Raw genomic sequence first — 12,290 nt, forward strand, 5'->3', positions numbered from 1 at the left:
GGCTGTCCACTCTAAGAAAACTTATATTTATAATGCAGACAACATGGCAGGCTAACTTTAATGTTGGTTAATTATGTCCTTAATGCAATTTATTGCTTTGCTTGGACACCTTATTCATAAAAATCATCTTTAAGTTCACTGTAGATTATACTTCGCCATAGATTATATTTAGAATCTGACACATTTGTTTTAGACACAGATGCCATTTGCTAATATGCTTATGCTAATCGGATCTTCTGCAAACTCGCTCAAATAACACTTCATTCTACCTCTTAAACCACCAAAATTGCAGAAAGGAGTCCTTTAACTTTCTGCAAACAAAACCAAATTGAGCAAGAAACAATTAGTGTAACTTACCTTGTAAATTAGTCTCTGTAAGGAAATCATCAGTTGCTCTCATCTGCTCCACCTGCCAGGTTTGAATTAGCGAGCATGCGCATAGATTTACTAACTTTGTGGAGTAAGTTTTACTCGCGTATGTCTTTTTTTTGCATTAGTTCAATAAATTACAAAACGCCAAGTAAACATCACTTGGGTATATCCATTTGGATTTACTATTGTATTTTAAGCACACTAAATTAAAAAGAAATATTATGTAGCTTATTAAATTAAACAAGACATTTTGAAGTAAAAAGACACAATGTGATTTATTTGTTAAATGTACTTGGAATATGCTCTTTATTTACAAGCCCCAAGAATCATTTTTTCAGTGTAACAATCATAAGCACGTGATCCTCTCGAAATTAGTTTATAAATAAATGATTTATTTATGATTTATTTGTTAAATGTACTTGGAATATGCTCTTTATTTACAATCCCCAAGAATCATTTTTTCAGTGTAGCAATCATAAGCAAGTGATCCTCTTGAAATTAGTTTATAAATAAACTTCACTTAATGCACTTGAGCTCAGTCCCTCTCACTGGCAGAGCAACGATAAAGCAAAATGCTATTGGCTGCTTTATAAACAGGGGAGGAGTTACATTATGTCCCGCGTTCTCTTCTTGTTTCTGTTGACATTACTTGAATCATTAAATAAAAATGCACATATTAAAGCGCTTCAAGCAACCTTTAACACTTTGGCTTGGCCATGGGCTGTCTGGGCGTGTCTGTAAAATGTATTACCTTTGTTTATTAAAAATATTTATCCATTTATCAAAAACAAGGCATCATTTGAAAGCTATCACACTCTAGAATAATGCTCTGAACTTGTTTTTTAAATCTGAGCACCAGAAAGGAAAGGGTTAAATCCTGAAAAAACGGACATTTAAACATGTACAAAATGCATGGTTATGCTTATGTTTCATCGCCTGTTGATTTAAAAAATCAACAGCTAACAAATAAGTGTAAGGGTTCAGTCTCCAAAGTGCATCCCAGTTTTTCATCTAAAACAAAAGAAAAATTAGGAAAAAAATAAAAGATACTTTCGAGTCATATGAGCTCCGATAATGCATGACATCTATTTTCGATGAAATATTGATTTTACACCTTATTTCTGGATAAATAGGCCTGTTATTCTCATTGTTTACACTCTATCAATGAGTGCTACTAAAGTGAGTTTGTTCACCATTTTACATGACATTTATCGCCATACTGAAAGCAGCAGTGCATAGTTAATCTCAGATCTTGAAAATAATAAAAATAATTAATCATTTGAAAATAAAAGACAAAACTGTGACTCAACAGTCACTCAGTAGCCTGTGCACTTTAATACTTTTCAAGAGGATTCATGACTAATTAGATTATAACCCTTACCATTTAGTCTGGAGTGCAGTGGCTGGTATTTAAATAAATGACTGGTATTTAAAGGTTTCTTTCGTGCCGTATCGCATTTGATTCGGTCAGCTGAATTGCTTGTCGTTGACATCTTTTCGCATCGCGTGGAGGTAAGAACACAATGTTACTTGCCTAAACTAATTTCAACAAACAAACAAAAACAACATTGTTTTTGTAAAACCAATTGTTGAAAGAAAACTTAAACTACTTTAATAAACTGTTTTATTTGCTGGGCGACATTGCTCACTTTGAAATCTGTTTAATATTGAAACGTTTATGTTTAATGCCAAGAAGTGATTCAATGGGGAAAACAAAACAAACACTAAATGCCTGCCAATTACTGATTGATGCAGAAGTGCGACAGATGCAGGCTCTTGTTTTTACATTTTAATAAATCAAATACAAACCTACTTTCTCGCTCAGTTGAACAGTTATTCTTTGGCAGGCATTATTTATTTTGCCTTTCTTTTTTCAGAATCAGCCAACCATTTTTGTTTCTATAACAACACCCAGAGGTCACAATAATTGTTCTTTTCTTTGTGCAGAGCTTGTCTAAGAAATAAAAATATAAACCTGTGCACAACTTTTGAAATTTACTCCACATTAGTTTTAATTAAAATACAATTGTTATTCAAGAAAAAAATGAGAGATTCAAATGTGATCTGTTTGATTTGTCCTCACTAAAATGAAGTCATTGTTTAGTTCTGAGAGCTTTCTCTGTGAGCAGCGTGGCAGAGACATGAATATTTGAACAGCTCAGCGTTGTGCAAGGCTTCTTGTGTGTGCAATCTCTCTGCAACTATTATTCTGTTTCTTTGCCATACGTTTTGCCCATCTGCCACCCGGGCACCTTTCCAAGCCACTCTCCATTTCAAAAACATCCTTGATTTAATATTCACTCCCCAACCACTGCAAATGCCCGTGCAGATCCAGACTGACACCGAGACTCTTGAGTGCACTTCCAAAATGTTTGAAAAATTCTTTTACTCCAAAACAATAGAACTTTAGCAGCTCCTGGATCTGTTTTATATCTATAAAAACTGCAGGCGCAAAACTAGTTTCCAACAAAAGTTTTCTTTTTTCTGCTACCTGAGCATTTTAGATATTACTTATGCAGACTTCCACATCACAGGTTGCAATGTTAGCATTACGTTGCCTAAAGGCAAATGCATATAAAGATGGTGACACTACAGTGAATTGTAGTGTATAGTCGTGGTGTATTGCTGCCTTTACAGCATAATTATTGTAAATACCCATTTTATAGTTGGAAATTGGACATAAATGGCTTCTCATGCTGGATTTACTTCTGGGAAACTCTACTGGGAACAGGTTTTCCATGTTTGGCTGGCTGTAAAAATTATCATTGCTACTGTAAGTTGTATTTTCTGTTAATGTTTAGAACAACATTTAAGAGACAATGTACTTTGGTGGCTTGTGAATGTTTATGTGGTTGTCAGTGAATGAGATGCAGCATATTACAAGGTTTCTGTAGCTTTATGAATGTAAACTTTAAAACCAAGGAAAGGAAATGTAATGAATAATTTGAAGGGAACACAAAATGTCAATATTCTTTCTAAATGTAAATGTGTAAGGAGTATACAGTGAGTTGTTTAATAGCTTAAGGGTTGAATAAATGTGCTCCCAGACACCAGAATATTGATATTGCTATAACTGTACTTTCTGATCATACTGCAGTACTGCTCTTTATTCGTATTCTTGTCTCGTTTTTCAGTGAAAATGTCTAAAGATTCCAAAGTCAAGATACATTTACTGAAATTACTTGAGGTCTTGTTGTTTTTATAGAACTAATCAAAATGTAATCAACATTAAAGGATTTTATAATTAAAACCAGAAGAAATGTCTGCCAATGGATTCCACACAAAATTCCAGTTTAGCTTGACCATAATATATTTCTAGACCCCGCTAATAAATATTTGTTCCTATTTTAGGCACTAACTTATTTAATTTTAAACTCGGTTAATTCTCAGAAATCTTTTCATTTTCTATAGATATTGATTAATATTTTAACAAATTACTGAAGATAACTATTTTTTTGCAGTGCATTGATGCTAAGACTAATGATTTAAAGACTCGTGGAATATAAAATGGAAGGGCAAATTACAATGTTTTAAGCCCTTAATATGTCTTCAATACATTTTGGCTTTAATAAAACTTTAACAACAAGGAATTGCACTTTTTGTAAGCTCTTGATCTTTTAAGATATATAAAAATGTATTAAAAATCTATTAAGATAGATAAAAAATATATAAATATGCCTATTATAAATACTACTAATAATAACCTTATACAAATGCAAATTGTCATGAATAAACTGAAAAAAGCTCCCCTGATGTGAAGAAGCCCTTGTTTTTAGCCCTTCATATATTTTCAATACATTTTGGCTTTAATAAAAATTTGACAAGAAGGAGTTACGCTATCTGTAAGCTCTTGATCACTTCAAAATTTCGGAGAGGTTGTGAGACCAGCACGTGCTTGGATGCAAAAGCATTTGTTTGAATTTTCAAAAAAGGACCAAATGTAAGAAAACTGTGGTTAGTATTTATTTATAGCACTATTTATGAGCAGTAATACCCAAAAGTGTGCTTGTGTAAAGAACCATTTATGAAGGACAACTTAAAATAAGATAAAAAAAGAATACTACTGTTCTAAATTTTGCTAATTCAACCTTGCAAAGTTGGTTTCAGACCAGTCTGATAATAGTTAAACCAACTACTTTATTAACTCTTTGCACTCTTTTTTTACCGATCTAAGTGCAATGTCTAAAGCGCATGGCACAAAAGCATTAAGTGCGTGTTCAAATCCAATTTTACTATATCATGGATGGAAAAATATGGTTTGTGACTTAGCGGATGGTCTAATGATGTTGTACTTATTCTCCTAATGAGTTTTGGGTGTGGTTTGAGCGTAACGTGAATTAAACCAACCAAAGTCTCATCTCCTTTTCCCCTTAAGAGTTAGCCATGGCGCGTTTGCTATTTACATGGTGGAATATGTAAGTGGAAAACTGAGCGCTTCACTAGTGAGAAAACAGTAAACAGACTGTCAAACAAACAGATCTGTGCAAGGATACTTTTACTCTTTACTTTACTCCTTTACTTTTGTGGATAAGGAAAGGGTTGAAACCCCATTAGCCTATATATTTTCATCGGTTTGTTAAGCACAAAGATTTGTTTCAAAACTGTTTCTAAATTCAGTTCTTATTTCCAGCAAATGAATAAATGAACAATAATAATGGAGTGTGGTCACAAAACTGAGTTATATCCAAACACATTTTATGCCCAATATGGTGATCTTTTACATCTCCAAAACTTGACAGGTGGACAAATCTAACCTAGTTTTTATTAAAACAAATATAAATGAGCAAATAACAAAAAATTCTGCTAACAGTAATAACATTATAATAAATATGCAAATTGTCATGAATAAACTGAAAAATGCCCCCAGAGAAGAAGGCATGGAGACAGTAATTTTTATATTTATGTGCAAAATAATAAGTTTAGTAAAATTTTAATCCTTAAATTTTTTCATATGTACAGATATTTTTTGTGTTACTGTACATCCTGTGTTCATGAAGCAATGTGTAAGCAATTGGACCCGCATAAGCGCATAACTACCACACTTTGCGCTGGACTTAAAGCCAACTTTTAGTTTGGTCTGTTTCAGTTCCTCAAAATAGCAACATGCCAAAAACCCACCTTCTTTTTAGACCAGCACACCCATGGGTTCACAAAGTGGCACAAATGGATTTGCTATTTAAACAACGTGGTGCAAAACATGAAAATTACTGTTACGTTGATATGAAAATGGTAACATCTCATACCATATACGTCTTGCGCCTTATTGCGCTGGTTAAATTGTAGGGTCCTTTGTGTTTACAGTTACCCCAAGTCATTGGAAGCTAGAACTTAACATTTTTATGGGATTTATAATTTTAACACACACTTGAGGTGTTTGGTCAATCATAACACACTGTGGCAGCTAGCCAATCAGAGCACTTTCACAGTTTCATGAAAAATAATGCTCTTTAAACATTAAAACATACTAACATGTTCTAGTACACCAAATAAACATTTATAAAATATCATAGGATAAAGCATCATAGGATCTCTTTAGGATGTTTGTCTTTTATTTCAGTATTCAGATGTTGTAAGCAGTCGTTGTTTCCGCAGGGTAAACCTGTAGGGACTCCAGACCCCGGGGCCTTCTTCCGTGTGATGTCTGAGCACGGCACAGCTTGCATGTTTACTGCTCCAACTGCCATCAGAGCCATTCGCCAGCAAGACCCTCAGGCAGAACACGGCAAACTGTATCCACTCAACAGGTAAACTCAAATCTTCATCTGCAACTCTTCACTTAATGGCCCAGAACATGGAACATGTGCAGTCAAGCATCTCACACAAATACACCAAAAAGTGTGTTTTATTTTCCACTTATTTTTGACTGCACAGGTACAAAAGCTTCTACTAAAATTGAACGGCATTTGTACAAATAATCTCAAAAAGCTTTTGAACACTTAAGGTGCAAATATATCAACCCAAGTGGAAAATAAAGCTGCGCTTGTGCTGCTTGTCTGAGCAACTTTTTCAGCCTTAAATGGCAAAACTGGGGGACAATTTTTGTTTTTTATTTATTTATTATATTGACTATAAATTTTTTGACATCTAGAAATCATCCAATACTTTTTGTATTTGTTTTTAACAATTCATTCAAAATGACATGATCAGGTGTGTTTTGGAGAAGATTTTTAACTGGTAATGAAAATGTATGTGTGCTACTTCATATTTGGAAAGCTACCCAACTTGGATATTGTTAAATGTATACGGTTTGAAAAATGTACCTGTGCTTTATTCTTGTAAATAATGCAAGTCGATTTGATACTTGTCATTTATAATTCAAAAATTAATTTTCATTAATTAATTAATTCATTCATTCATTGGTTCATTCATTCACTGTTAATATGTACAGAAAATATTCAGAGCATACAGATACAAAATGGTTAAATATTATATTTATATTAAATTATATTATAAGTCCATATTTAGCCAGCTGCAAACGTAAATGTATGTCAACTATAAATTTATATATATATATATATATATATATATATATATATATATATATATATATATATATATATATACACATACATACATACATACATACATACATACATATATATATATATATATATATATATATATATATATATATATATATACATATATATATATATATATATATATATATATATATATATATATATATATATATATATATACATATATATATATATATATATATATATATATATATATGTATATATGTATATATATATATATATATATATATATATATATATATATATATATATATATATATATATATATATATATATATATATATATATATAAATTTGTAGTTGACATACATTTTTCTAGAATAAAAGCAATTTTTTATTTTGTATAAAAATTTTAAGGTCCAAATTATTGGGCCCTTTAAGCTATATTTTTTCTATAGTCTACAGCAGTGGTTCTCAAACTTTTTTCACTAAGTACCACCTTAGAAAAAAATCGTCTCTCCAAGTACCACCTTACGACGCTATTTTTTAACCAGTATTAAAAAATAGCGTCGTAAGCCTAATTAAGCAGCTACAGGTGTGCACAGTTTTAAAACGATGCAGATTACTTCCTATTAGTAAGAATATGTATTATTGTCAGTCACTTTAAACATTTGAAATAGTCTGAACATTAACTGTGCTTGCAGATAAAAAAAAAAGTTTTAGTTAAAATGTGCTTTTAAAAGTTCATAAAAAAATGGCGCTGTTCTTAAAAAGTAAAAAGAAAACTTAAATCTAAAGTATTCATAGTAGCCTATTCATCAAAAGCTGGAAATGCTGCTTGGACCTTATAAATATAGGCTATATGTCATATTCCTACACTTTCAGACAAATCTTGAAATATATGTTAAATGTACATGACAGGGTTCATACAGGCACAGCCTAATGAAAATCAATTCCAGCACCTATTTTTTTTCTCAAGACTGACATGCTATGTATTGAAGACCTGAAATGTATTCTCAGCAACCCATAAAACATTGCATAGGAATAGATACAAATAAAAACCATTAATAATAATATTTATTAATCATATATTAATAATATAATAAACCTGCACTAAGTGCTTGTGAAATCTTTTTTATACTCAAGTAAAAATACTATTACACTGCTAAAATAACAAAAACTTTAGTAAATAATACTAATATTAGGTAAAAGTACAAATTACTCTTTTAAAAAGTACTAGTTGGTTACTTTTGAAAAAAAAATCTGATTTTCATTATGAAATCACTTTTTTTTAAGTGTAAACCTAATTTAATGGTTTGATTGCTTACATCCCAAAGCTACATGTATAATGTGCACTAACAAAGGAAGTATAGTCAATTTTTCCTTTCATGACAATTAATCTTTTTCAATAGCACTAGTAAAACTACCAAATAATCTTTAAGGCCATAGAGACACTTTCTGCCCATTTTTAAAAATATATATTTTTAAGCTTTGAAAGGTTAAATTAAAGTATATGGTAAAAAGATTTAAATTTAGCCTTTTATTTACATATTTTACACTATTTTCTTTACAATATGGCAAATTTGTTTCTTAAATAGCTGTACATCACATGTAGATTTTATTTTACACTTGATCTTAATCTAAAATAGAAACGTAAAAAAATACAAGTACACTGTCAGTAAAAAATAATAAACAAATGACTTCATTTTACTTGAGGTGTTTGAAATATGACAACACAACATTTATCAAAGCAGTGCTTTAAGAGCCTTATTGTAAATTGTGATAAATAAACAATGAGTTGGCTAACAATGGATTGCTTTGACCTGTAATGCTTTAGGACAGATCAGAATACAGCTAAATGTATAAATCACACAAATACCTCATCCAGAAACATTTTCAGCATAATTATTTTGTCGTAAAGAAATTAAAAATGTTCCACCTTTGCTAAAAGTAAGTTTCACTTCACAATACAGCCAAATAAGAAGACCATTAGCATTGTCATCGATCATGTATCAATCTATTTCTAAATATTTGATAACTTTGAATACTTTTGACTAAATTTAGTTAAGGAGCAAAGATAAATAATGTCTACTTTAATAGTGAACAGATCGCGATTGTATTCTATCTGAGCACACAGGCGATCATGAGAGCACTTGCAGTTCATTTGAAAAAAGCCTATTTAAGAGCTAGCATATCTGTTTTAGCGATTTGCGTACATGAATGTTAAAATAACACGAATGTCTCGTGTTAAAATAAAGCACTCGCCACATTTGCAGAAATGAGTAATTGCGCAATACCTTCATTCCCGCGCCGCCATTCAGAATGTATTTAGAGGAGTGACAGGTCAGAGGCGAGTCGACTGGCTGTCGGAGAGCGAAACGTGTATGAAGATCATCAAATAGGCAGGAAATGTGTCCGCGGTTTAATTATTCTGCTAGACATCTCTGTAGTGAAAACATCCAAGAAGCATTATTCCAACAAAACATTTGTTTTTAAGTTATTTTTTCTGTCTCTGCAACACAGAAAGCCTTTGTCCCGCCTATACGTTTCACGCAACTAGACAAGGTCGACTGTGATTGGCCACTTTTCATGTCAGTCAAATCACGCTTCAGAATCAATTCTTAAACTTCGGAAACTGATTTTCAGCAGCTTATGAAACAATGCACTAAAATAAACACTCTAAGCACAGCGTTGTGATCGTACGCTTCACAAAACAGCCAATGCTGATCACATCAATGTTATATTACGCATTAAAGGATTAAAAGTGATAATTGTTTCTTTCATTATTCAGCGATTCCTCCGCGTACCACTAGGAGGAAGCCCGCGTACCACTAGTGGTACGCGTACCACAGTTTGAGAACCACTGGTCTACAGAACAAACCATCGTTCCACAATAACTTGAATAGCAAATCCATTTGTGCCACTTTGTGGACACATGGGTGTTTCTGTCTAGAAAAGAGGTGTGTTAAGGTGCATTGTTAGCGTGTTACTATTTTGAGGAACTAAAATAGACTGTTAAATAGACCAGCTGAGAGCAGGGGACCGTTCTTTGTACGTGGATTACTCATTTAGCTGGATTTGGTTATTGATGATTTGAAATAATCCAGGATCGTTTCGTTCTACAAAACATATCTGAGAGTTATTGTCATAGCAACAGTTCTAGTAGCTCAAACCTGCAAAGGAGCAGGTTTATTTTATATAAACAAGATTACATATGTTGAGCATTTATTTCATTAAATGGAGAAAAAAATCTGTAATTTATTTATCCAAAGCCCTAATTGTTCTTCAGCTGAAGAAAGTTTGTCGAACTTTTATACATTTTATGTCACCTAACTAAATAATCAGAAAGGAACTAATCTTGTAAATGTCCAAATCCAGTTTGCCCACACTACAGTCTACCTTGGTGTTTATTTTATTTTATTATTATTATTTTTTAATTATTATTATTATTATTTTTTTTTTTTCATTCATTCATTTTCTTTTCGGCTTAGTTTCTTTTTTAATCAGGTGTCGCCACAGCGGAATGAACTGCCAACTTATCCAGCATATGTTTTACACAGCGGATGCCCTTCCAGCTGCAACCCTTACCTTTTCCTTACGTTTTCCTTGGGAAACACCTAGCACTCTTATTCACAAACATACATTACGGCCAATTTAGCTTAACCAATTAACCTATGGTGCATGTCTTTAGACTGTGAGGGAAACTGGGGCATACGAAGGAAACCCATGCAAACACGAGGAGAACATGCAAATTCCACACAGAAATGCCAACTGACCTAGCCGAGACTCGAACTAGGGACCTTCTTGTTGTGAGGCAACAGAGCTACCCACTGCGCCACCACGCTGCCTTTTTTATTATTTATAAATATTTATATAAGTGAAATATTTTATTTCACTTTATTCTTAATTTAATTTAACTTAATTTTTATTTTAATTTAATTTAATCTATTTATTTAATTTAAATGATTTTTTTCAGCAGTGAATAGGTCAATTAGGTTTTTAATCAGTTTACTTATTCCTACCCAAAAGCCAGTCTTCTGTATAAGCTGTTAAGTTGAGATCTCAAAAGTCAGGACTTTGCAGCAAATGGCCAGCAGTGTTAGTGGTTATGTCAGTAAGTAACGGTGTTTGATATGGAAATGTAGTCATAGTTATTCATAACACATTTATCTTAGCTTTCACAACCCTGTCTTTTGACTTTTGGGCTTATTAAATAGTAAAAAGGGTTCAGAGATTGGTCAAGTGCTTTTGTTGAGTCATTTCCCTGCTTAGCCGCAGTGTTTAATAGAGAAAAAATAACAGCTCTAAATACACCTTTTTCATCAAATACAAGAAACTTTTTTCCACAAATTTAATTAGTGTTATGACATTTTTCAACTTTCACAAGTGTTAAATGCCTTCAGGCGTAGACACTAAATGGGCTCAGTTTAATAGAAATGTCATTACAGTGTTGATTCTGGTGTGGGTTATGTTTCTGCAAGCACCATGTTGCTGTTTGCTGTGCACTAAGGAGAAAGAAAAGTGCAGTTCCCATGGTGATGGTAATGGATGTGTTTCAATAAAGCGGTATAGAGCTGCTGTACATTGGTTATAGCTTTGAGTTAAACTAAAGCACCACTACATTATTGAGCTGCATTTTCTTTTTCTTCTTCCTTGCGCACAAATGATATTCTGGCTGTAATAACTGCTCAGCGGCCATTTAAAGGCTCAGTGACTTAGACATTAATCATTTACATAAACATCCAGTTAAGAGATGTAAAGAGAGCTCACATTGTTGAATAATAAAACAGTAATAGAAATTGTATTCCTGTGTAGGGGAGGTGTATATACAGTTGAAGTCAGAATTATTTTAATTTTTCCCCAATTTCTGTTTAATGGAAAGAAGATTTTCAACACATTTATAAACGTAATAGTTTAATAACTAATATCTATTAACTGATTTATTTTATCTTTGCCATGATAACAGTAAATATTATTTGACTAGAAATTTTTCAAGATTATAGTATTGAGCTTAAAGGGTGGTTTAAAGGCTTAATTAGGTTAATTCAGTTAATTAGGCAGGTTAGGGTAATTAGGCAAATCATTTTATATTGATGGTTTTCTCTGTAGAAAATCTAAAAATGTATATTGCTTAATAATATAAAACAAACAAGACTTTCTCCAGAAGAAAAAATATGATCAGAAATACTGTAAAAAATTCCCTGGTCTGGGAAATATTAATTGTATATGTATGTAGACATTTAAACTTCACTATAGACACCAAAAAAGCTTGCAAAACTGTTGCATGCTCCACATGGTTAAACAAAAGTGTTATTAGAGTCAATTACAACTTTAGTCTAATTTTATTGGAGAGAGAAAAAAACACATATTTATTTTAATTGTACATGACCATATACAAGCTTTCTTTGACCCTTCGAATTATACAAGCTTGCTTGC

General features: G+C 32.1%; 1 protein-coding gene across 12 annotated transcripts in view; it reads left to right on the forward strand.

Annotated features, from left to right (window-relative positions):
* acss3 (acyl-CoA synthetase short chain family member 3) overlaps window positions 1–12,290 on the forward strand; it is a 127,211-nt gene that overhangs the window by 27,509 nt on the left and 87,412 nt on the right. For all 12 annotated transcript variants that reach the window (XR_012402104.1, XR_012402105.1, XR_012402106.1 and 9 more), the window contains exon 8: window positions 5,965–6,116. Coding sequence is in view for 7 of the 12 variants with exons in the window: in XM_073947203.1 (XP_073803304.1) it covers window positions 5,965–6,116 (152 nt within the window). In the remaining 5 variants the exon portion in view is untranslated. The remainder of the gene's footprint in view (window positions 1–5,964; window positions 6,117–12,290) is intronic.

This window comes from Danio rerio, chromosome 4 (genome assembly GCF_049306965.1).
Source record: "Danio rerio strain Tuebingen ecotype United States chromosome 4, GRCz12tu, whole genome shotgun sequence".
In the NCBI taxonomy this organism is placed as follows: Eukaryota; Metazoa; Chordata; class Actinopteri; order Cypriniformes; family Danionidae; genus Danio; species Danio rerio.